General features: G+C 44.7%; 2 protein-coding genes across 4 annotated transcripts in view; one reads left to right on the top strand and one right to left on the bottom strand.

Moving 5' to 3' along the window:
• Cryz (crystallin zeta) overlaps positions 1-9,698 on the bottom strand; it is a 28,076-nt gene extending 18,378 nt beyond the window's left edge. The window contains exons 1-2 of the mRNA XM_036189883.1: positions 8,995-9,698; positions 1,954-2,077 (exon numbers count right to left, since the gene is read on the bottom strand). Of these exons, the coding sequence (XP_036045776.1) occupies positions 1,954-2,064 (111 nt within the window). The 5' untranslated portion in view covers positions 2,065-2,077; positions 8,995-9,698. The remainder of the gene's footprint in view (positions 1-1,953; positions 2,078-8,994) is intronic.
• On the top strand, positions 9,113-25,420 carry Tyw3 (tRNA-yW synthesizing protein 3 homolog). Of its 3 annotated transcripts, XR_004945183.1 has the most exons (7): positions 9,113-9,422; positions 11,778-11,858; positions 13,925-14,023; positions 17,397-17,468; positions 19,652-19,785; positions 22,769-22,953; positions 24,342-24,356. XR_004945183.1 is itself a non-coding variant. In XM_036189885.1 (6 exons), exons 1-6 carry the CDS (start codon positions 9,183-9,185, stop codon positions 22,845-22,847), a joined length of 705 nt encoding a protein of 234 aa, XP_036045778.1. In that variant the 5' UTR covers positions 9,113-9,182; the 3' UTR covers positions 22,848-23,498. The 3 variants fall into 3 exon arrangements, 2 of the variants coding, with proteins under 2 accessions (XP_036045778.1, XP_036045777.1); XM_036189885.1 differs by lacking the exon at positions 24,342-24,356 and having other exon boundaries at positions 22,769-23,498; XM_036189884.1 differs by lacking the exons at positions 22,769-22,953; positions 24,342-24,356 and adding an exon at positions 25,062-25,420 and having other exon boundaries at positions 9,119-9,422.
• Positions 25,421-26,356: the final 936 nt, after the last annotated feature.

Here is a 26,356-nt window from a genome sequence, read left to right as displayed (position 1 = left end):
CACCTTGACACAAGCTCTAGTCATCCGAGAGGAGGGGCCTCAACTGAGAAAGTGCCCCAGCATGATGGAGCTATAGGCAGGCCAGTAGCTTATTTTCTTAACTAGTGATTAATGTGTGTGGGCCCAGCCCAGTGCTTGGTGCTACCCTTGGGCTGGAGGTCCTGGGTGCTGCAATAAAGCAGGCTGAGCAAACTATGAAGGGCACACCAGTAAGCAGCACCCTTCCATGGCCTCTGTATCAGCTCTTGCCTTCCAGTTCCTGCCCTGTTTGAGTTCCTGCCCTCACTGCCTTCAATGATGAATATGGAAGTGTGAGTGAAATAAACCCTTTCCTTCCCAAGTTACTTTTCATCATGGTTTCATCAGAGCCACAGAAACCCCATGGACGCACCTTCTGGAACCGTAAGACCCAGTAATCGCGCCTTTCTATTAGTTGTCTTGGCCATGGTGTCTCTTCACAGCAATAGAAAAGTAATGAAGACACCTGTCCTTCACACATGAGGAACCAACAGACTGAGGTGGAGCCACAGGAAAGTGAGGCAAAGTACTTAGAGTCACTTGCAGGCCTGGTCCAGTGAAATCTCCCCCAAAACCTCTCTTTCCATGAGAGCCCCATGCTAAAGTCCACAAAGCCTACAATGAAAGAGGCCTGGGTCTGCAAGTCACTGGTGGAGGAGGGCTCCCCACCAGCACTGTGGGAACTAGGAAAAAATCTTCTGTTGCTGAACCACTGAGGTTCTGAGTTACATCTAAAAGGAAGCTGAGTTTGTGGATGGGTGTGTAGACTGTCAGTAAAAGTGTACTGAAATCCCCAGGTTCAAGCCCCCATGTTGCAGAAAAGTGTGGTTTTCTTCAGAACACAGTAAGTACCTATCTCTGCTATAACAGTAAAGGGAGGTCTTACAGAAGAAGGCCTTAAAAAGTAGGGAGATATCCTGTAAGAATGGGGGCCGTGTATTTTTCAGGTTGAAGAAATATGTATGATGACGGAATGAGAGTCTCTTGAAGAAACTGAATAAACTTAAGGTTGTTACAGTCTACTGAGAGGGTAATAAGAAGTGAACCTGGAAAGATGAGCTATGGATAAGCTCAAAAAATTTTCTTTAAGGCTTGCTAAGGATATTAGACTAGGGGTATGTATGGAATGTACCTTAATACAATTTGAGTCAAAAGGATATTGATAAAAAAAATCACTAGAGACAATTAAATCCCACCACTGAATTCTCTTAAGTCCAATATGACAGAGCATTAATGCAGAAATTACTTTCCCACCACGTGAGAAATAAAAAACAAGGAGGTTCATGACAGCAAAACTTATTCAGAATTCTCATGACTACTACGTTACATACTAGAATTGAAATCACTATATTACAAAGCTGATTTTCAACATTAGAAACTTTGTGGTATCTAGAAGTTATTCCTTTTCAAATGCCCACTTCAGTAATTCTCATGTGCGTTAATTTGCTGGAATTTGTCGGAGCCTGCCAAGGAGTCAAGTGGGTAGCTGGGTGAGTTGAGAGACCTGTCAGTCAATGCCAGACAGTGCCTGAGTTTATTTTCACAGCCAGCTTGTATATAGTTTTGAAGGACAGAGGTAGAACAATGCACAGCACAGGCATTCAACCACTATCTATCTTGCCTTGTGTCAAGGAGCAGGCAGTTTCATTTTCTATCACCATGTACCTCTGGCTAGTGTCAGCAGGCTGAATTTAGCTGGATAGTGTGTTCTTTCCCATAGGCTAATGAGGACTTTCTCACGGTCCTGGCACAAGCAAACAAGCTTGAACTCTATTGACTCAGAACAGGCTTCAGATTCAAACTGGGGACTGAGTCAGTTGTGGGCTCCCACAATGGATTCACACAGTTCAGCAGTGGCATCTGGTCTAGCATCTTTGTAGATGGCTGTGCATCTGCTCTGAGCAAGCATTGCCTGCACTAAATAACTATCCCCACCTGACAGCCCTTTGGGACAGGAACTGCCACATTGGACTGGAGTTTCAGCACTTCGGGTCCACCAAATTCAAACACTCGAACAGCCCTCATCAACTTCTGTCCAGTTGCCATGGTGATCTAGAGACTGAGAAAACATTAATGTATTATCATATCGTATCTAGGCTATCACTGTTTTCTCTCCCCCACAAGAGGACAGATCAAACAAATTTTCAAACAACAATTTAAACCAGGAGCTTGCCAGTGATCTCATTTCATGTCTAAGGACCTTTCATCCTGAAAATCCTTTAGCTACAAAGCAAAATACTCCATACCACTTCCCATGGGGATTTAGTGCCTTCAACAAAGGACTCAACATGCAATTGAAAACTTCTGGACCAACATAGCAGGATACCATATCTGATGTTTTTTGTTTGTTTGTTTGTTTGTATAAGCTTGGGTTGTGGTGACTTAAAAATTTTATGAACAAACATTAGATTTAGGGATCTTTAGTCAGATTATGCTGTAAACCTATAGAGAAAAACAACGAATAAACATTTATGCTTAGCCTTAGCAAGTTAGCCTTTTAATAACTTAAAGCATTATAGATATAATTGAGGCTGAATACATTCATCCTCCAAATCACCTCTGGGCCACACTTTTAAGAATTAGTTAGTACCATAAATTCAATGCTAGTAATGGTCAAATGTGTTTATATGTATTCAGGAGCAATACATATATGCAATTATTTTGTATATTTACTAACTATATATATTGAATTGTACTGGATTATCATGTTTTCTTTTCCCTTTTGCATTCAGTTTTTGAAATTTATCAGGTTATGGAAACATTAGACTTCCCATAGTTTTTTGTTTGTTTGTTTGTTTGTTTGTTTGTTTTGGTTTTTCAAGACGGGGTTTCCCTGTGTAGCTTTGCGCCTTTCCTGGAACTCACTTGGTAGCCCAGGCTGGCCTCAAACTCACAGAGATCCGCCTGCCTCTGCCTCCCGAGTGCTGGGATTAAAGGCATGTGCCACCACCGCCCGGCTCTCCCATAGTTTTTTATTACACTTATTTATGTATGTATAAAGGAAGGTGTGGGCATGTGCCAGGGCACAGGTGTGTGTGTCAGAGAACAGCCAAGAGTCAGTTCTCTCCTTCACCATGTGAGTCCTAGGGATCAAACTGAGGTGGTTAGGTTTGGTGGCAAGTGCCTTTACCCACTGAATCATCTCTCATGGCCCCTCTGTAGTTCATTGAAACAATAGGAGAAAGAAAACTTAAACCTAAAAAAAAAAAAGACAAAAACGGTGCAGTTGTTTATACATTACTAAGTTCCAGGTAACCTTCCTGCCCTCCTGTTACTATTAAAAGAAAGAAAAGCCCAGTTAAAAATAAACTCTAAGAAAAGCAAAGCTAAGTAGCAAATAAAATTGTGTAACTGGAAACACCAAACTGGTAGAGATGTAATAAACAAGTTTTAACTATATCTCCATAATTTTAATTGTGGCTTTTAATAATTTCTTTAAATAAATCAAATCAAATAGTTAGATTCTGCTACCATCTAGGAGGTTTTTGCAAACTTGAAGAACAATCACATCACACAAACACCAGGAATGACAGAGATGCCAAACTCAGAGCCTGAGAAAAACAAATGCAGAGTTTTCTATGCAGTCCAGAAAAGAAGTCAAGCCAAACACTAACACCAAGTGTGCACTGTCCACTGCTCACTCAACTCACACGTTTTCAATATTAAACGTGAGTGTGGCAAACTCTCTCCCTGGGGAGATGTAAACAAATAGGCACCTGTAGGGCCTCGCAACCAGCCGCGTCTGATTGGGCTCCAGCACATCTGCCCTACTGGCTCACAGAGAGTGAGTGAGGGTCACTTCCAAGGGTGCAGATGACTCCAACCAACCACACCACTGGGAAGTCTCACCCAGCATGCATGAATAGGCGGAAACCCTCTCGAGTCATCCTTCCATCTCCCAAATGTCCTCTGGGACAATGAGGCCAAGCACAGTTAGGGCAGAACTGCATAGAGTTGGGCTGCAGGTATAGAAGGAGAGTGGCTGGAATATCAAGTAAGAGTCCAGTGACCTCACCTTTCTATAAAGGAACATCAACAGTCAACAATCATGATCTTGAGGAATCTCCTGTAAGTAAATAGTCACAGCCTTCTGCTTCAGGTCATGCTGTTTCGCTTAAAGAATGACACTTTTCAATAGAGGTGCTGTGCTAAACCCAGAAAATGTAAAGGCTGCTATGAGCTGTACACACATAACATACATGCGCGCGTGCACACACACACACACACACACACACACACACACACACACACAACTCACTGTTTCATTGGTGTAATTGTTTTCTTTCATTGCTGGGCTGTGGCTGGAAACACTATGCCTGCTAAGCATCTACAGCTGGGCTCTACCTCCTGATTTTGGCTTTTTTGAGACAGAATCTAGCTATGTGGACCAGACTGGTCTTGAACATCCTATGTAGCCAACACTGGTCTCTAACTAGCCATTATACAGCCTCTACATCTTGAATGGTTTTAGATATGTACTACCTCACTCTGCTTTTCCATTTTCAGTTTCTATTTCCAACACATCAGTCTTTCCAACATACATCATTATTAGCCTGAAAAGACCATGGTAATCATAAAATGAAAATTGTTCTAAACCAGAGTCTGTATCTTGTGACAAATTCACTCATTTTCTTACATTGTGAAGGAGGGAAGAAAAGAGGGAGGAAAGGGAAGAAGGAGGGAGGCAGAGGCTTCTCACTCTGTCCTGGGCCTCCTAGGAGACAGGCCCTCCTCAAGTCCCCTTCCACTTGGTCCTAATGCTGCAGGAGTAGCCACCACCCTTCTGCCTCTCCTGATCTTATTCCCCACTGAGCCTTTGCATTGAACTGATCGGTGGTTCCAGACTGAGCTCACTGCCTTTGAACTCCAGCACACTATCATCATTCACTTCAGAGCACTGGTGCTCTTATCAAAGAGAATCACAAAGAATAAAACAGCATGCTATACTAACAGCAACTCTGAAAATCCTTACGCCCTCACAATACTCACCTCTCCCTAAAAGGTGTGTGTGTTTTTAATCTCCACTCACTTAATTATCTTCACAAAAATGAAAAGTTACTAAAACTGTTACCTTATGCAGAACTAAAAGCAAAGATCCCATTTTATGAATAAGAAGACATCAGAAGAGGTTCAGGGACTCAGACAGGGTCACACACATCACAGCAGAACTAGAGCCCAAGTCCTGAGCCTTAAGTGTTGGCTGATTTTGTTTTTCTGACTTATAATCTTCCAAATTTACTTTTGGAAATGTCGGCCTAGATTGTCTTTAATTTCTCTGAAATGCATTCTGGGATGTATAAGAAACTGGGTGGGAAGTGTCACTAAGTTACAGGCTAGAGTGTTGTGTGACATTTTGATCATATTCTGACAATAAAGTTTGCTTTGAGTCAGAGGGTGGAGCTGACCACTAGCTAAGCAACAGTAACCATAGAGGTCTTGAAGGACTGTAGACAGATAGGAAACAGCAAATAGTAAGGTGATGCTGAGGAAGTATCTCAGCCTTTTGTATTGAGGAAAGGAAGAAAGAGGAGGACACTGGTGACTTCTCCATTGCTTCCCTGATCATTCAGGTTCTTACCCTGATATCTGACTCCTGATTTTTTATTGATACATAATAATTAGATAAACACTTCACTGGAGCACATATTTTCTAATGAAGCCATCTACTTGGGCATTCTTGAAATGCCTATACATTAAAAAAAAGTATAAAACAGAGGATATGATTCTACAGGGAAAGCTAATCTAGCCTGATGGTAGGTCATCTTCTGAGTCAGCTGCCTATGGAGAACAGCACAGAGAACCCCAAACGGGATGCCTGGAGGACAGTAAACTTTAGCATCACCCACGCTCTCACACTGGACAAGGCAAAGCCTTCTGCCACTTTGGGAACATCTCACAATGTAGCCTAGGCTGACCTAGAAATCAGTTTGTGGACCAGGTTGGACTGGAGTCTTGGTGATTTTCCTACCTCAGCCTTCCTAGCACATGTACCTCCCTGCCTAGCTGCTCTGTTTTTCTTTAAACTATGCCATGTTTAAATGACTATCCTATTTATCAATACCTATGTTATGAAAAGTATTTATAGTGCCTTGATTTATTTTTTTTATTTTACTTTTGTTTCTAGAACATTCACAGTTAAAAATTCCTCCTCTAAGCTATGCTTGAACTCATTCATAGGTTTAAATGAAAGTGGAAGAGATAGGAAAAATATTAGAAGTATATCTTAACATCGGAGTAATGCCACATCACTAGTCAAGAGCAGAGGGGCTGTTAGGGCTAGGGTTAGCAGCAAAGAGGACTTGTCCTCTTGCTGAGAACTTCATTTGGATTCCCAGCACCATCATGGTAGCTCAGACTCACAACCAACTCTAACTCTAGTCTGAGAGGTCCTGCACCCTCTTCTGTCCTGAGAGCACTAGGTACGTACACGGTGCAGACATGCCTATGTACATGAAATACATAGATTTTAAAAAGAACAGAATAAAATAAATTAAGAATTTCTGGAGTCTTGTATAATATTAGAGGGACCACTCTTAATATTATACATCCCAGGGGCTCAGGAGAGAAAACTACTAACGGTGAGGACTATTTCCAGGAAATAGAATCTCAGCACACCGAGCTCTATAGTCCACTTGCTTTAATTCCTCAGGCATAACATCCTGTATACACAGCTTCAGTTCTGTTCTTGTGCCTAGCTTCTTTCTTGCCTGATTTCTCTCTATATTATCTATTGCTCCCTCTAAGTCCTATCTTAATTCTCTCATCTTAATTCTACCTCACCTAGATCCTTTTCACCTTGTTCTTACCCATCTAGTACTTCCCCATCTGTCTCTTCCTCATCTTCTATTTCGTTCCTCTAGTACTCTCTTCTAGTCTTTCAATCTAGTTCTTCCCCATCTCAGTTTGTTCCTCTCAAGTTCTTACCCATCTAGTTCTTCCATTCTCTTTCCTCTTCTCTGTCCACTCATGCCCTGGAAGTCCCGGTATATGTACACTTACAAGCAGTAATCCCTTGGCAGTGCAAAGCCAGGGTCAAATGTAGGGGTGATAAAAAAAAAATCACATAGAGAAGCAGTTAATTGTTAATTATCATTTGCAACCCAAAAGGGAAGTGACTAATGGGGAAATGAGTTAACTAAAGGTTAAATTCAGGTAATATCTAAGAAAAGGGATCTTACGTGCTCCATTATAGTCTTAAACATGATTGGTAGAAAATGTTGAGACTATAAGTTGCTGGTTAATGGAAGAAAATAAAACTGCCTTCTTTTTTCCTGTGGCTCCTATCTGTCCAAGCTATCTGCTGTTTTTTCTTCAGAGTGGGGGAAAGTGTGCTCAGTCGCTAGGCAACCTGTGTACAGCTAGATGCCTCTGGTGATAGTTAAAGGGAGATCTGGAACTAGAGGTAAGATTTGGGAAAGGAGGAAGTAAAGCTTAATTGGCACATCTGCCAGACCTTCTCAAACAGGTAGTCTGGATGCTTAGAGAGTACAGAGGTGTCTCTGATAAGGTACTTTCCTCCATCTGGGGATGGACCTGGCCAGATGCTGCCAATGATGATAATTACAGGGAGGCTTGAACTGGGATTCTGGCTGAGCATAGCTGTCAGCACAGAAGGTTATCTAAATATTCCTAGAAGTGGTTAGGTAAGGAGTTAGAGGTCTATAAAATTAGTAAGGATGTAAGAAGGGAGGGTCCAAGCTAAATTGTGTAAAGCTATTATTTAACATCCACCTGACCTAGGCAGTGTCTCCTTGTGGAATTTACGTTAAATCAGGAGACTTACATGAGGACTGTTATTACTGTTAGTCCTTGAAAGTGGCTAAGGGAGATACCTGATTCTAGAGGAAGCCTTTCCTGAGGCTGTTCTCCAAATACCTTGAATGTGTATGTCCAGAGAGTGATCAGTCCATACTGTTAGTGCTTCTTAGGGAAAAATCAATTGGGAGAACGATGAAGGAACACAAGATTTTCATAACAAAATACAGCTGATATATAACAAGCCAAATAACATCAAAAGCTCCTTGGAATTTGGCTTCCACTGGTGGAATTCCTTGATCTCTCCAGGTAGGGATTTTGCCATACCAGCTGAGTTCTTATAATATATTCCTGAGGCTCACAGCACTGGAGATATTTTTAAATGAAAGCTAAGAAAGAGACCAGTAGTTATAAGATGAACTGCCACTGTTCTAGAAAGGCTCAGCAGAGCATGTGGCTTATTATTAACTTGGAAATGCAAGTAAATGATCAAAATTAAAGTGGCCAGTACAATTCTTAAGGCTGTGTGATGTTGTTATGGTCTTGCTCTCAAAGATATCACCAGGTCCAGTGTGAGAGGGTGGGAAGACATGCTGCTGTGTGCTGCATTCCCAGAGCAGGAGCCAGCAGGGAGTCAACGGTGGCTTTGGGGGCTCCCGCAAAGCTGGCAAGCAGTCCACACCTGACCTTTGCACCTTTCAATCATGAACATGTCTTTTCTGCTCATTGAGGCCCTGTAGAAACTGTAAATGTGCAAGGTGTAGTTAACAAAAGTATTAGGTTTTTTCCTCTCTGTCTCTCTCTTCTTTCTTTTGAGAACTATGGTAGGTTGGTGCCCTGGAGTCTAAAAGAAGTTAACAACGCCAGCTTCGTGCAGACTCGAGGTCAGAGCACAGAAAGTCCTCTGCCTGGAGCTGGGGAGTTGAGAACCCAGGGGTCGGCAGGAATTACCCTTGCCTGAACCACCGGGCTGCCTGCTGTGCACATCCCAAGTGCAGATCCTCCTGGAGCCGAGGACTTGTTTTTGTTGTTGGTGGTGATGGTGGTGGGTTTCTTTTCTTTCTTTTGTTAAAGCCTCCCAGTAGTCAGGGCTAGGAGCTTGGAGTCCTGGGCGACTGCCAGGTTTGTGAGCTGGTATCCCAGGACAGAGAGAAGGAAAGAAAAGTAGTCAAAACCAAACGCGGCTCATTTGGATGAGATCAACGTTTAAAAACGACTTACCCTTCTCTAGAGTAGAAATCAAAAGCTCCTAAGCTCCAGAAGTTCCTTGGCAAAAGAGATGGGCCGGTCTTTTCCAACTTTTTCAAGGCTCCGCCTCTTAACCCCTCCTCTGCTGGGGGGCGGAGGCTGGAATCCGCCGACGGCACGGATGGAGAAGTTTGGTCCTCTCTGGCCACCGTGGCGGCAATATGGCTGCGCCCACAGAGAAGGGAGACGGGTTCCGAAGCCGAGCGCCAGCTCCCTGTCGCTCGCGCATGGACCTCAGCGCAGAGTTCCGCCGATGGAAGGCGCAGAGTCTCAGCAAGGCGGACCTCAGCCGGAAAGGCAGTGTGGACGAGGACGCGGCGGAGGTTGTGGAGCTGCTGAATTCGCGGGAAGAGTTTTTCACCACCAGCTCCTGCGCAGGCCGTATCCTCCTCCTGGACGGGGTGAGGCCCGGGCCCGCCGTGCCTGTGCGGTCAGGTGGCCTCCGCTACCCGCGCCCCGACTGGGTTGTTTGCTAACTACCCGCCCGCGCGTTTACAGTTGGCGTTGCTATTCTAACAGGGCCCCCCAGATGATAGTGAGCGGCAACAGCTAGAAAATTTCGATTTATAGAATGCTAGAGGACTGGAAGTTCACGCCCGAATCCTCCCTTGAACCGCTCTCACCACGTCTCGGTGCTTCCTTAGGTGAGCATCGCTGAAGTGAAGGGGTCACAGCCTCCTAGTGGCCCACTCCATTATTGCAGCCCCGGCCAAAATTCAGCTCTCAATGCAGCTTTACCAGGCTGAGAACTCTAACTAGTTACCCGAAGTATTGACTTGGGAAATTTACATTCTCTCATCTCTTCCTGCCTACGAACTGAAAATAACTAGACAACATGCGATTTTGTGTGGAGGAAATAGGATCATTTATTCCCAGCATTTATCATCATACCTGGCCCACGTTGTTCATTAAAAGTTGCCTCGTGTTCATTGTATTGCTGTTATTGTATCCAGAGCATCGAAGACCGCACATGCATGGGTACAGTTTTTAGATCCAGCGTAATTAATCATTTACCGAACTCCCAGATTAGCAAGACCTGTTCATGTTTATATTGCTTCCATCAAGTTCTGGTTCTGTGCATTGGCACTCTTGCTCAAAAAATAGCTGTCCCCACCTCTCTTACCATTGCCTCATCTGGGTTTTTTTCAGAACTTTCCTAATGAGTTTCTGAAACACTGTTTTCTCTTCTCTAAACCATTAACACATTTGTCTTTTTTAATATTCACCTTGTAAGGCAGGATTTATTGGATAAACATCTGTGCTGAAACATCGTGACATTTCTTATTTCAGAAAATCCAAATTTATATTGTGCTACATCCTGCAACCCTATCCCCATTTTAACTAATTGCCAAAACTAATTTCCTTGGCCCTTTGTGACCTTGACTTGCCCGTGTTCTTCATTCAGGAGTGTCAGCACTGAAGGAGTGTCAGCACTGAGAACCGGGGGCCTCATGCTAGGCAGGAGCCCTGCAACTGAGCAGTGTCCCCAGCTCCTCCCCGCCTTTTACCTTTTAAATTGCAGTCTTTTGAAGTTGCCCAGGCTGGTCTGGAACACATTCCATAGACCAGGGAAGCCCTTAACCTGTGATCTTCCTGCCCCAGCATCTGGAGTAGTTTTTCTTCTGTAAATGCTTCCCTGTATCCACATACATAGGATATGAGCCTATAAGACACAAGTCCCCAAGCTTCGCTCTTCTGCCAAACACCCAAAGAGGTGCAGACAGACAGATGTAAGCACAGTACCCACTTAGTGGTAACTGTTCACCCTGAGCTATCTTAGGACTCTGTCTGGATCTCTTTTTAGCTAGTGTATCTTATGCTTTACTGGTATTTAATTTTACTCTGACTTATTAGGAAAGAAGGAGAGTGAAAAACCAGGATGAGAGGAACATAGATAAGCCAGAGGTGATGCCAAGTCATGGTATTAGATCCTGTGAATTTGTTAAATGTGGACCACTCATTTGGCTCTGAGGTTTATGCAGCCAGCACAAGGCGAAATACATCTTACTAAAGTCTTCTTAAGAAAACCAGTTATTCAGACACGTGTTTCCAAGACCAGATGGCAATGTATCCTCCAGAGCCCTGTGTAAATAATTATTTCAGAGTCACAGATCTTCCTGTCCAAGGTCTCCTGCTTTCAAGTGTCTTGGGGAAGGACCTGCATATTCCGACTAGATCTTACAAGTAAACAATGTGTAAGTCAAGGTTGTGATGGTAACCCTTTCAGATCTTTGACACGTTGGGCCTAACTTCTTTGCCAATACATTCTGATATAGAAATCAGAACATTATGCCAGTAGTGATGAGGAAGGTGTTCGAAGGCCTGCCCATCACAGATATCAGCAAATGCTAAGTCTTATGTAGTGTTAGCCAGACCATTGTACAGGTGTCTCCTGATCAGATGCTGCTAGCATATAACCCCTTATCGCCCTTTTCTTCCAACAAAAACACGACCAAATGGCATTTGTCCCCATGGTAAGTGTGCCCACTTAGCATTTATGAGGGCTGGGGCTCCATCCCTAGCATCAAAACACAAACAAAAACCACAGCCGTGCTTCTGAACACACAAGTACTGTTACCATTCAAGCCCTAAGTTATTTTAGTTGATTTTTCTTCTAGGTTATTTTTACCCCAAAATATATTGAATTATTTTTAGTAATCTTTATGAGTATTAATTTAAGAGTGCCCATCATATTATACAATGCAATGTACTTGTTCTGTTAACTATTAGAATTGGGTTGTCTTTTTTTTTTTTAGAGCACAGATGGTTCTGGGGTTCGGAAACAGCACTGCTGCTGGCTACTGGTTACCCACAAACCTTGTGGGAAAGACAATGTGGTAAGTTTTTAGTATTTAAAAACAAACTCTAAAAATTCAGTTACCTTAAATATGTATGGAAAGAATAGAAGATTCACATGTGTAATTGTAATGGCTGCTGGTGATGAAGCCTAAGGGGTTTTCACTCCATTGGCCCCATTGGGCTGTAGGAGGTGGTGGTGTGAAAGCGTCCCTGTCCCTGCAGCTCAGCAGAGCATCCTCTCCAGCAATGGGGAGTCTGTAGGCACAAATTATAGAAGAAGAAGGGGATTCGCCCTCTCTGCGTTGTTGGCTTTGGTGTTGGAAATATTTATACATCATGGATCGCTTTCATGGCCTTCATGGCTGTGCTCAGTTGTCTATTCTCTGAGACTGAAGTGTTAGGCGAGCACATGGAAGGTCGAATCAGGCAGTGCCTTTCCCTTCTAGTCCTTTTAGAAATGCAGTCCCATCCTATGTAGACAACATGAAAGGACAGAGGTGGAGATTGAGGGAGGCATGGCAGATTCAGGTATTCTCGTGTTAAATGTGGAGGCATCCTTCCTCTGTGTCTCTGGGAGCAGGCTGGGTGTTCCTGCTGCCTACACCTGCTCTTCTGCTGCAGAGGATCTTTGCAGCATCAAGGGGAACTGCCAGCAATCCCAGCAGAAAAAGATGTCCTTTCCTAACATTCATGAACCAGTCCCAAAGAAGGACTCTGAGTTGTCCTGTGTGGATACAGTGTTTCATGTTAAATGAGTTGCTTTTGCTAGTGGGTGACACAGTCTCTAGTCAGACACAGACAAGTGAAGCTTCTGATTGATAGGGAGTGAAATGACAGGGTTGTAATTGACAGCTCACGAGAATCAGTGGTGCAAAGGTGAGAGGGTGCTGCCCACGATGCCAGGCAGACAGAAATAATAACTGTCTGTATACATTTTAACTCAGAAGTAGTGTTATGTGCTTACTGTGTGCCACTGTATAAATTGTCCATGCCACATGCCACTCAGGAAAGAGACTGGTACATAAATCAGGGTTGCTAAGAACAAACAGCATGTGTTAGGCTTCCATGGTATAATGTTTACCTAGAGCAGGAATGAGGGGTGACATCCAGACCTGACATGGGAAAGACAGTACAGACCATCCCCTGTGGAGCATCAGCTGATAAAACTGTGTGCATACCCTGGCTGTTAGAGCTGTAATACAGCTAAGGACCGCTGTAGTCCACACATCCTCTGTGTGCTTAACCTGGCTGTTAGAGCTGTAATACAGCTAAGGACCGCTGTAGTCCACACATCCTCTGTGTGCTTAACCTGGCTGTTAGAGCTGTAATACAGCTAAGGACTGCTGTAGTCCACACATCCACTATGTGCTTCAATAAAAAGACCTTTGCCTTTACCCTATGGCATCTGCAAGACAGGTATATGATTCAAGGAAATGGACTTGTACCCAGTACAGAGGGAACAGAGTACTGACTCTGCTCTAAACTCTCTGTAGTGACATGGTTTCCATGCTTATGAGCCCATCTTATACCCAGCACCAAGTTCTTCTTGTGCACAGTGGGGAGACATCAGCCTTTCCTGAGTCCTTCATAATGCATATGTCCCTGTCTCAGTCTAACCTGGAACATTTCACCAGCCTTCCAAGGGCAGGCTTTGTGTACTGTGCCCTTCAAGAAAATAAAGGAAACGGTAGTTTACCAGAAGGCTCAGATTTATGGGAAAACTAGAAATCAAGTCTGTTAAGAAAATAAGCAAATAGGCCTGATGAGGTGGCTCATTGGTTAAAACACCTGCTGCCAAGTCTGCTGACCCAGGCTGATCTCCAGGACCCACGTGGTACAAGAAGAGAACTGAGGAAGGTTGTCCTGTACCTTCGTAGGTGTCATAGTGCAGATGCCCCACCAAGTAAATAAATAAATATAAAGAAAAAATGAACAGAATAAGCATATAATAATGAAAGAATGCCAAAAAAGCAGAGGAAGCAGCTACTAAGACACTGTGTACTTAGCGAGTGTGAGAACTAGGGAAGCGAAAGAAGGCAGGCAGTGAGGGCTCGCAAGACAGGGCGGAGCAGGCCTGCCTGACGCTGCCCTTTGGTTCATGCAGATGGCAGCTCTGAAGGGTTCCACCAGCAATGCTGTTTTGAAGTTTGAACCGTTTATCCTCCATGTGCAGTGCCGGACACTGCAGGACGCACAGACCCTGGTAAGACTTTCTACCTACTCTTGAATTTAGATGTCTGTAAGTAACATTCATTTTAGGCTTTAAGCCACCTTTTAAAATTATCTGATGTTGTTTTGATTTAATTGTTTCCCTCTGGTTGGTCAGTTCAGCTATTTATGTCGAGTGTTAGGAGCAGGGACTCCTGGTAATCTCTGGAAAATAAAATACATACCCATGCACAGCCGTTGTCTTCCTCAGCATCCTACATGTGAATTTCATAGGCTTGTGTCTTTGGTTTTCTTAATGAGTTTTAGGAGGAAACTCTGTGGGAATGCATGTCTGACATTCCCCTGTATGTTTTTGCACCTTTTACTTGCTTATATGCTGAGTTGTTCCATTCCAAGTGTAAATTAGCAAGAGCACTCCATCCCTGTGAGTCACAGAGGAGGAGAGCTGTGTGCCGACACCTCTGAAGAAGGTCCCGAAGGTAAGACTGAAAAAGAATAGAAAAAGTTAGGCCTACAACTGGGAAACCAGGATTCCAGGCAGATTAAAATGTTCCTAAATCAGAATTCCAGACGCGGGGAAAGGGCTTGGTGGGTCCACAGAGCAGAGGAAGCGGGTACAGAGGGAGGGAGGACAGGGAGAGAAAAGTGGAGGCCAGAAGCCTCAGGTCAGGCTCTTCCTCAGCCAGGGGCTAGTTGTAAAGGGTCGATGCAGTTGTGTTCTGAGCTGATTTCTGCCGCAGTGTAGTCAGGGTCTCAGTGGCGTGCAGTGGCGTGGCCCAGGTGACAGTGAAGGACAGGAGAGGGTGACAGAGTCACGTATATTTTAGCTTTGGGTTTAACAGAGTGATGATGTCAGGGATCAGACAGCCTGAGAAGGAGAAAAAGATGGAAGGAGTGAGTCTTAGGTCTGGCCTGAGCACCTGGGTGCCAGGTAGTGTCTTCAAGAGGTTAGTGCAGGAAACTAATAGCATGTTTGAGGCATGCATCTTAAATGCGAATGCCTGTCTATCAGGAGTTTCATAAAAAATAATACCACAGAGTGAATGATTTAGAACAAAAGATACTTAATTTTTTCTGTGCTGGAGGTCCAAGGTCAGAGGCTGTCAAGATTGGGTTTTCCTAAGACATCTCTCTTTGCCTTACAGACAACCACCTCTCTCCTGGGTCCTCTTATGGCCTTTCCTCTGAATGTATACCACTAGCATCTCTTATAAGGACATTAGCCCTGTTGACTTAGGTTCCCATGCCGAAGACCACACTAGCATTTTCAACATAAAAGCCCTTTCTGCAAATGCTGTGGCTGGGGTTAGCGCTTCATGGATGCCTTGAAGGCCCGTTCAACTGAGGTTGGTGTTTGTGTGGGAGGCTGCTCCAGGGTGTAGGCTAGACTGAAGATACACACTGGAGAGATGCCAGTACATGCCATTTAGAGCTGTGTGCCCAGAGACAATCACTGTGCAGAAAGAGAAAGGGGACTGGAGCCCTAGAGATGCCCTTAAAGCGTTAGTGCTCCGCAGCCTGAAATTTTTTTCCCTCTAGATTTGGATAAGTCTTAACATCCCCTTACTTCACAACATACCACCAGTGCTGCTTAAGCTTTACCTTTCCAGTTTCCATACCCAGGTCCAGCTCTGATTTCTATTCCTAGTGGAACCTGGGTGCACTCTCCTGTGCCAGAGCTGTGGTGGGAGTCTAACATGCAGAGCTGATACAGTAAAGCCATAGCTGTGCCCTGCCTTTGAGCATACTCAATGTCGCCCAGTCTGTTGGGTGCTAGAGAAAAGTAGAAAAGGCCATACTGTCTCTCCAGAGGTGTTTATATTCATTGCAGAGGGAGATACACAGTCAGAAGACAAAGAAACAGTTTCTTGTTGGGATGAGTGCGGAGTAGGGCATGGTCTGGGCACTGATTTAAAGACGGCAGCTGGAGAGGGAATGGGAACAAGACGCATGAGAAGAATGTAGCACAGAGTGGTCCAGGCAGAGGGAGCAGCAGAGATAGAGGCCGCTATCGAGAAAGGTTTCCGAGTATTCGGAGAACAGAAAGGAAGCAGATGAGACTGGGGAGAGAGTCCATCATGTAGAATGTTACACCTCATGGTGTAGCATTTGGACTCCATTGTGGCTGGTCTGTAAGAAGGGCTAAAGGGCAAGGTAGAAGCAACAGGAACTGTGTGCGAGGTAGAGGGGTAAAAAGCTAAAGTGAGCTCACTTTGGAGCCTGAGACATTGGATGGAGGATGGTGCCTATCTTAGAGTTTTAATTGCTGTGAAGAGACACCATGACCACAGCAACTCTTAGAAAAGAAAACTTAATTGGGGTGGCTTTCTATTCAGAGGTTCAGTCCACTATCATAGTGGGACATGGTGTCATGCAGGTGGACATGGTGCTAGAGAAGGAGCTGAGAGTTCTGCTTCTTGATCTGCAGGCAGCAGCAAGTAAACTGTGACACTGGGTGTAGTACCTTGAGCATAGGAGACCTCAAAGCCCACTCCCACAGTGACATACTTTCCCCAACAAGTTCACACCTACTCTAACAAAGCCACACCTCCTAATAGTGCCACTCCCTTATGGACGCAGTTTTCTTTCAACCAGCACAGTGCCCTATGTCAAAGACTAGGTGAGAGAGATAAATGGGTTTTTTAAACAGTCCCTGGTGGATGAGTGATATAAACTGGAAATGAGACTCCTCAGCACAATGCATAGGGTGCCTTACCCAGGGAACTGGTGACATCTCAAAAGGAGAGCCACTCAGAGTAAATTCTCAATGCTTACACTTCTGATATTTGAAGCCAGATCATGCTTTGTATAGAGTCTATTCTTTGCACCATAGAATGTTGTGGTAGCATCCCTGGCTATCCTACTCCTTGTATATCAGTGTCCCCACCACCACCACCACCGCTGCCCTGTAATTGTGGCAGATTGGCAATCCCCAATATCTCCTCATGTTGCAGAATGCCCCTGAGGGGCAAACCCATGCCAAGTCAAGAACTGCTGAGCTGAAGGAAGGCCTGTGTCCTGTAGAGGCCCTCAGACATCTGGACATGGCCATAGTTCAGCCTGTTCAGGCCCATCAGTGCTTGTCCCATGTCATATCATGGTTTTCTTTAGGACTGGAAAGGACGCTGAGGGAACTTTGCTCTTTCTTAGAGAAAGCACCTCATTCATTTGAAGTTTGCTTTTGTCTAATATGGTTTGGTCATGTGCTTTAGTTCGTGGTCATTGGCCAGGTCCCTGTTTTATCCTCTCTTGGTGACATTTCAGAGCTGCTCTTCAGGTCTGTGTAACAGGCATGTGATGGGGCTGTAAAGCACAGTCCATACAGCCAAACACATTTCTACCACTTCTGAGACAGAATTGAGGGTCTGGCTAGCTGGTATAACTTAGGGTGTTGTGTTTCCTTGCAGCACTCGGTGGCCGTTGATTCTGGCTTTAGGAACTCTGGCATCACAGTGGGAAAGCGGGGAAAGACCATGCTGGTAAGGCGCGTTGTCAAGAACAGTTCTGTGCATGGGATGCAGTAAGATCACTGGAGCTGCTGCTGCCACTCCTGCTCTTTTCCACCCTCCCAAAAGGCCTTACTGTTTTCTGGCCCCAGACGTTAAGTGGCAGGCTCTTCCCTATGTGGTTTGGGAGGACTCTGGTTTATATTTGAGTCCCTATTTTAGATTCCCCTTCTCTGCTTACTTTGAACCTGATTCTCTGCTCTCCCAGCCTCATCCTGAGTCATCAAGGGATAATGGAATAAGTATGCTTGTACCATGTAGAGAGCCTCATAGACATCGAGTCCTCCATGTTGGTGACCTGATCACAGCTGTGCTTTATAACCTGTGTGAGTTCATTAACGCCTTGGGGGTCTACTGTCTGCTCAGAGGTCCAGCAGTGTGGTGATTGTGTCCCCCAACATATTGTGCACTCTAATAAAGTTTATCTGAAGATCAGAGGAAAAAGCCAGCCACTATATTAAACATAGAGGTCAGGCAATGGTAACACATGCCTTTAATCCTAGCATTTGGGAGGCAGAGATCCATCTGCATCTCTGTGAGTTTGAGGCCACACTAGGAACAGAGCTAGGCATGGTGACACATGCCTTTAATCTCAGCACTAACCATGGAGGTCTGGAGGTTTGTACAGACAGAAAGGAAGTGAAGTAGCTGGGTGGAGAGAGGAAGTGAGATGGCTGAACAGAAAGGCATATAGGCGTGGGTAGACAGGAAGTAGGTCCCTCTGGAGGCTGAGGGTGGTAAGCTGAAGTTGGCAGTGGCTTGTCCTGTTCCTCTGATCTTCAGATAAGCTTTATTGGGGTACACAGATGAAATATCACCACACAGCAGACTGCTCTTGGGTCAAGTACAGCGCCTGGGGAGCCAAGTCCACTCTACCCTCTGATTCGTGATTGGGTACAGCTTATTCTGTACCACTCCATCAGAATTGAGTAGTATCAGAAACTGCATGATCTGCAAAATCAAGGATATTTATTATCTGTCCCTTCACAGAAAGTTTGTTGGCCCTCAGTCTAGATGGTCCTCCTGGTCTTCAAATCCTGCATTCCCTTTGTCCTTTCCTGGCCAAGCCAACTCATAGTAATTTTGCCCAGTTCTGCCCTCCTGATGTGTTCACTGTTTGCACAGTACACACTGTATTTGATTTTGTCAAATTCCTCCTCTTCTAGCTCTGGACTCTTTCACTTTTAACAGATACCTTGTTTCCCAAATAGAAGTGGGTCACAAAGAACTTAGGAAGCATCAAACAATAAGCCAAAGCCTTCACTCTACAACATCTCTGGTCCCCAAGGGGAGGCACAAACATGTCCTTTCCTTTCTCTCCTTTGTCCCCTGGATCCAGTTAGTCACTGTCCTGATCATATCTGCCTCTGTGCCTTTGCCAGCCAGGCCCTGCACCCTGTCCCTGAGTCAGAACTCGGCATCCATCTCCTCGTTCCTAAGGTTGTCTCCTGATGGGCTGGCTTCTGAGAGCTCTCTCCAGCCCTTCCAGTCTGACCAATGTTTCAGCCATAGAGAACTGTTGCTGCTCTGGCTAAAACATCCACTCCCTGTTTTTATGTCTGATGAAATTGTCTTTGTCCCTGGAAATCCCAGCTCTGGTGCTGGCTTTTGTGTGGATCTGAGTCCCAGGCTTTACCAGGCATTTGTCATGTTATGAGTATCTTTCACGTGTTTATGCTGCATGGATCTGTGTTCTTTTTCTGTCATAGCCCTGGATTGTACTGCAGTTCTCTGTGGTTCTACGTTTGAGCTCCTAGAGGCAAGAACCAGGATGTGCTCCTTTGTTGGGTTGTCTGAGCTAAGAGAAACTCAGTAAAGATGAATTTTTAATTCTTTGATACTAGTGGGGTTTATAGAATTTTTTTCTGCTGTCCTTATCCTCTACCCAGCTTTTGGATGCAAAGGGGATATGCTGACTGCCTCCTCAACAGAGTCACTGAGATTGGCAGCCCCATAGCACTGAGCGTGCAGCCACGCCGCATGATGGAGGAAGCATGGCTTCCCCATTGTCATACTCAGCTCCAGCAGATGCTGAAAGAGACTCTGATTTTTCCTTGAGTCCTCTATGGAGGTTTCATTTGTTTCCTTTTTAAAAATCATTTACTAAAGTTTTCTTAGCTATGGGGGGATTGCAACTAACTTGCTCTCTCTTCTAGGCTGTGCGGAACACACATGGATTAGAAGTTCCACTAAGCCATCAGGGGAAACTGATGGTGACAGAGGAATACATTGAGTTCCTAGTGACTATAGCAAATCAGAAAATGGAGGAAAACAGGAAAAGAATTGGAAGGTACAATTAATTATCTGTTTCCATGTTTTTCATATATGCCCATGTCATTCTTAAAAATAGGCACACATGCTCCTTAAGGTTATAATCCAAACTGCTTGTGTAATTGCAGACCCCCTATGGAGGAAAGAAAGACGATTGAGGTCATCAGTGGGACTAGAGCACACTGTGATGGGCACTCAGAGATTGCAAAGGGAGGCTTTTCAGAGACCACTAGACATGAGACCAGCAGGACCATTACTAAAGACAGAGTAAACATTTGGGAAAGAGCCCAGTAGCTGTGAAACAGAGGGTGAAGGGAAGTTGTGCACACTGCCCTGGATGTTACTTAGACTACCCTTTTCAGTATAGAAGTGTCTTAGACCCTGGGCTAGTTCAATAGCCAGCTGTTGGCATGGAGCAGATATGGAATTGCACCATTGGCCCCCTGGAAAGAAGACTAGATTTCAATTCACATCTTTCTATTCTTCCTCAGTTGTACTGCCTGGGACATGGATTAGCACACAGCTCCCTTTTAACAGTTTTTCTGTAAACACTGCCTTCCATGTGTGCGAGCCACTCAAGTCAGCTTCTCCAGAGGACTTTGTTTGGGGTGTGTGGGTGTGTGTGTGCCAAAGCACACTGTTGTGGAGGTCAGATGACAACTTTCTGCGTTAGGTGGGTTTCAGAGACTAAGCTCAGGCCATCAGGTTTTTACCCACTAAGCCATCTCACTGTGGCTCACCAGCCAGAGTTGTATATTTCCAGGTTACCAAGTGATGAACATGTTGACACCATTTGTAATTTCCCTTTTTCTTTCTTCCCACCCTTTTGGCAGTCTCACATCCCGTCACAGCCTAAATATCCCTTCCATGACTTTTCTTTCCATTTTCATTGCCTCTTTCTTTATTCAAGACCTGTGCAGCAGCCCTCAGGCTGGCCTCAGAGCAGGATGTAGATAGGATTCTGTCTCTCATCTCATCTCTGTATTGGTCAGGTCATCTGTCTCTCATCTCTGTATTGGTCAGGTCATCTGCAGCTAAGAGCAAAGGTGCCGGTGAGCAGTGGCACTGCTAGCCCTATAGCAGCCTGCCTTCAACCCTGTCCACAGGTTCCTCAGCCCAGGTTGGCCAAGTCACTGTCTTGTTTTGTTGTGTTATCTCTGACCTGAAGAAATACTAGCTCAAAGAACAGTTACTAACGTCATCAAACAGCATGCTCTTTGTGGTAGGCCTTGGCACCTGCCATGGGCTCTCAGAACAGGAAAGCCCTTCCTCTTCATTCACTCATAACACAGCATTCCTTCCAGAAGCATACAATTCTAGAATTAACAAAGCTCTCCCTCGGGAGTCATGTGACCTGTACCAGATTAGATGCCGGGAAAAGAAGCCAATTCCTCATGTACAGTGGCTATCTCAGAACATTGTAGCAGGTAGATCCTGGTTTAGAAAAATTGTGCACACAGATGCTTACTGCCACTAGAGTGCCACGGCTGCAGGGGGTGCTCCACTGGGGTGCTCCACTGGGGCCATTTGTGGAGACACAGGAAGCAACTGCTCACTTTCTCTATATTCTGCCCTGAATTTCAACAAGATTATAAATATAGCCCAAGATCAACTAACTATACACCTGGTGAAGTTAATTGAGCCACGCTCACCAACCATAAAATCAAATTATGAGTTAAATCTATTGACTCAGAAATGTATTTTGAGATGATAGTCTACATGCTGCTATCAAGAGAGCCAGGTTCATCATATAAAATCAGGGAAAAATTAAAGAAGGGTAAAAAGTGTCTTAAGATCCTGATTACAAGATTATGTGTGGATTCAGAATGTGTGAGCAAATTAGGGTGCCTCCTCCGGGAGCTGTCTGCACATCAGCCAGATGCAGGCACAGAATGCCTGGTCTTAGAAGAGAAAAGGCTGTCAGCACCAGTGGATAAGCAGGGGGGGGGGGGGGGTTGCACATATTTCTTCATGGTTCAGATAGCTGAAGGGATTGGAGCTCTCAATCCAACAAATAGCATGTCATCAACAACGAATAGTTTTAGAAGCACGGTAAAATTAAGAGTTAAAGTGCTTAAAAATAGTGTGTGCATGACATACAATGTGTGTCAGTGTGCACACACGTGTGAGTGTGGTGTATGTGTGTCTGGTCACATGTGTATGTATGTATATGGTGTGCATACAAATGTGCGTGCGTGTGTGTGTGTGTGTGTGTGTGTGTGTGTGTGTGTGTGTGTGTTATCTGCACATGTATGCAAGCATACATATGTATGTGAAGTCTTGTGTCCTGTTCTCTCACAACCTGCCTTGGGACAGGTCCCTCACTAACCCTGGTGCTAGGATGGGGGCAGAAAGTCACAGCTACCCTCCAGCCTCTGCTTCTCACAGGGTTGTCACTGTAGGCCTCTGGTGTGGGTGCTGGGATCTGAACTCAGAACCTGATGCTTACACAGCCAGCACCATTACCCACTGAGCCATCTCCTCAAACCCTAAAATAGTTTTAATAGAGAAAAGGTCATGTTCATGTTTGTGGAAAATAGTTCCCATGCCTGCTTCTCTGTGGGAAGGGACTCGGCCAGCAGAACAGCTGAGAGCCTGCAGCATCTGGAGCCAGGCAGGGCTGTCCAGGGACCATGGCCTGCTTCATAAGAAGCCACTTTGGAGACTGGAAGAGACAGGGACTGACAGACACCAAAAGATATTTCATACATAACAATTTCCAGGTGGAAAACTAGAAGTTTGTAGATCTGCCTCCGGAGGGGTTTCTTTGTCTGTTAATACCAGGTCAGGACCTGGATCCGATGAAGCCATGTGGCACTGAGTAGAAAGAAATTAACCATGTTCTTCTTTTCATCAACTGTGTAATAAAATATTAAATAAAATAGAATAAAGGGCTGAATATATTGGCATATAATATTGTTAAGAATAAAGAAATCAGAAAGACAAAGTAATTGAATCTATTTCCACTGATTGATTTTTTTTTTTTTTTTTTTTTTTTTTAGTCTTTTTTACTGTGGTAAAATATGTGTAACAGAAATTTACCATTTTAACCAATGGCACCCACATCCACATCATCAGTAACCATCACCACCATCCATCTCCAGAACTTTGATCATCCTGAACAGAAACTACCCACTGAGCGCGGCCTGCCTCCCTCTGTCCTGCAGCTCCTCTGACCGTTTTCTATGTGTGTGAGCTTGGCCACTCCAGCCACTTGGTTTTGCAGTCTGTCCTGTTGTGTGCTGCTGTCTTAGTGCATGCCTGTGTGGTGGTGGTGGTTTTGTTTGTGGCAGTACTGGGTCTTGAACCTAGGGCCTTGTGCATGCTTTACGAGAGGCTTGCCGCTGAGCTACATCTCCCCGACCAGCCAAACCTTAAGGGCTCTCCTACGCCGTAGCAGTAGCAGTCACTTCTCTCTTCCAAACTGGTGACACTCCCTTGTATTTGGGAACCATGTTTTGTTTCCCGTTGTTGCAGAGATTTGTTTGTGTTTTCACTGAGACTGCCCATGGAGTGGACCATAGAGTTTTCTGGCCAACTCAGAGGAGATTGAAGGCCGAAGAGAATAAGGAGGGGCTAAAAATGTGCTAAAAAGATTCCTTTTTTGGTAGGAAAGGTGGAGAAGAGGGTGAGGTGATCTTTGCTCCATCCCTCCATGAATCAATCAGGTTTACTCCCTAATATTTAACTCCCAAGCTTTATTGAATAATAAAACATTAAAAGAAGCTACAGGGGTTGGGGATTTAGCTCAGTGATAGAGCGTTTGCTTAGCAAGCACAAGGCCCTGGGTTCGGTCCTCAGCTCTGAAAAGAGGAGGAGGAGGAGGAGGAGGAGGAGGAGGAGGAGGAGGAGGAGGAGGAGGAGGAGAAGAAGAAGAAGAAGAAGCAGCTACAATATTGTGTTCATCTGTTGACAGACAGTTGTTTACCAAACACACACTCATCTCCCCACTTCCAGTTCTCTTGGGTGTATTCTCAGAACTAGAGTAGCGTGGCGAATCTCTATTTAACTTCCCGAAGAGCCACACCCCTGCCATCTACCACAGCTGCCCCATCTTGTATTGTCGCAAACAGCAGCAGGACAGTATGAGGAGGCACCTCTGGAGAAGGTCATTTTGTGTTCTCTAGTGTTTAGTGGTGGTGAGCACGTGCTCTCTAGTGACTGTATAGCTGTCACATTTCCATGTGTCTGTTCAAGTCCTGGATTGTGGTTCTGCCCTGGGATGCAGGGTTTCCTCGGTATGCTGGATGGTCAGCAGATGTGTGATTGGCAGATGCTTTCCAAATTCTGTGGGCTTCCTGTTCGATATCATTAGTGCCTTTCCATGGAAGTTTTAGATTATTATGAATCTGTTTGTCTGATTTTTTTTTTTTTTTTTTTTGCCTGTTTTTGGTATTAAGTCCAAGACCAAATTCAGTCTGATGGTATTTCCCTGTTTTTTTGTTTGTTTGAGGTCTTGTATTTAGGTCTTTGTGAGTATTTACTTTAACTGGCTGGTGATTTCACCACTGGCTAGTGACTGAGTAAGAAAGGGTTGGTGAAACCTTTTTCTGGCTGCCTTTGTGTCCGCTGCAGCTCCCAGTTAACTCCACATCAGATGAGAACTCCACAGCTAACCCATCCGAGTGTTGACCTCAATCTCCAGGTTAGACAGTGTATGGTTCTTGTCAGCAGGACACTAGAAATTAACAGTGTCCTGTTCATTATCATAAAAGAAGTAGATTGGATGAGGATGAAATGTGCTTAGTGCTCTTTCAAAAAGCACTTACATAGACACCAATGAAATGGGAAGGTCTGCTGGGCTCTGCAGTTGAGAGATGAGTCCAGGTAGATCCTTAGCTTTTGTAGCAGCTCAGCTGGGCATTGTGACAGGCTCTGAAGAACTGTAATTCTGCCCAAGAAATGGAGAATACCCAAATGGGCCTTGGAGTCACTGGGTTTCCAAGATGGGCAATTAGTATGCAGTTAGAAGTATGGTGAAGGGAACCCTTGACCAGGCCCTGGGGCAGGGTTTATAAGAAGATCCCTGGGATGGAAGGAGCTGATGGGGAGGAGAAGTCATGTTCCATGCAGAGATGGGAACACAGCACTGGACTAGAAGTGAGTGTCAATGAATATCGTTCTTAAAGAGTGAGAAGACATTTTTACAGTGATGAAGGCAAAGAAAGTTTTAGTTGACTTTGTAATTTATAAAACATGACATTGTCAAGCTTAAAAAATAGATCAGTTCTAGGTGTGTTTCAGTCATTCACTCAGAATGCTCATATATGTAACCAAATATTTAATTATCTACAGGTTTTATAACTGCCTACAACATGCTATGGAAAGAAAAAACATTTCCAACTCACATTCTGAGATCAAAGAGAAAAATAATCCACTTTGTACTCATAAGAATAAAAGGAGCCAAGGAAAAGCACGTGACCCATCTGTTACTGAAGGCAATGAAACGGCACTGGAAGGCGCCGATGACCTGGGAATCGGTGTTCCATTCTTCCTGGAGGATGACTGAGTTGGGCCCCGACCATGTCCGACACACATTATAAAGCTACTCTCTAGAAGAGTGCTGTGGTTGCTGAATGTATCAGCCCTTGTGGGGCAAGAGCTAATTCCTCTGTTTTAGAGAAACTCTTCAGTGTAAATGGCTTTTCACAGTAGTTTTGTGTATGTTTGTTCTTGACTCCATTCTCTTTATTCAGTCTGGGACTCCGGCACATGGGATGGTGCCACCCACACCAGGATGGATCTTCCCTCCTTGGTTAAACCTCTCCAAAAACTCAAAGATACCAGAGGTTGTCTCCTGGGTGATTCTGAATCTCCTCGAATTGACAAACTGTCACAAGTCCAACCTTGGTCAGTCAGATGCCCAAAAACATTACTTTTTTCCATTTTATTAAGATCTATTTTTATTATTTTTAGTTACATGTATAAGTGTGGATATGTATACATGAGCACAGTTGCCCATGAAGGTCAGAGGTTTCAGATACGCTGGGGCAGGCAAAGGTGAGCTGCTTAACACAAATACATCTTTTACATCATAGGTGATTCCAAATGCTGACAAGTTGACAATGAAGATTAACCATAATGACCACCTTTATTGTTTTTAAATAAGTGGATCCTATAAAATGAACCCAGCACTCTGAGGACTCACTGATAACACACTCAGGACAGCATGAAAGAACATCATGGTCAGAGGCTGACAGATCTGCCCGTAGGTTTCTTGTGTGCTCATTGGATGAGCCGGGCCGTCTGATAACTGTCTACCGTCTTCACACTGCTCACTGCTGTTTGCTCTGGTGAAGGGCATGGCAGGAAGGCATGGCACCGTGTGCCGCTGTGTGGCTTGAACCTTGCACAACGGTGGCACTTTTGAAGCTGTGCAGCTGCGCATTAAGTGTACTGCTTGTACAGTTCCCTGCCAGGTAGGGGATTGGGACAAGGAAAGGAAACTTAGAGTTTAGAACACCTGGGGCTTGGCTTCCAAATTACTGAATGAAATCTGAATGATCTTCCAGGCACATAGGCGGAAGGGGTGACCGAACAACTGAACGGGGATCCTAACAGCAGTGGGGCAGAGCACCTGCCTGTCATGA

Source organism: Onychomys torridus, chromosome 6 (assembly GCF_903995425.1).
Source record: "Onychomys torridus chromosome 6, mOncTor1.1, whole genome shotgun sequence".
NCBI classification, from domain to species: domain Eukaryota; kingdom Metazoa; phylum Chordata; class Mammalia; order Rodentia; family Cricetidae; genus Onychomys; species Onychomys torridus.
This window is presented reverse-complemented; position numbering and strand designations above follow the sequence as displayed.

Coding starts and splice junctions, on each gene's coding strand:
- Tyw3 (XM_036189884.1), top strand. CDS start 9,183: ATGGCTGCGCCCACAGAGAAGGGAGACGGGTTCCGAAGCCGAGCGCCA. Junction 9,423..11,777: donor GTATCCTCCTCCTGGACGGG/GTGAGGCCCGGG, acceptor TTTTTTTTTTAG/AGCACAGATGGTTCTGGGGT. Junction 14,024..17,396: donor TGCAGGACGCACAGACCCTG/GTAAGACTTTCT, acceptor GTTTCCTTGCAG/CACTCGGTGGCCGTTGATTC.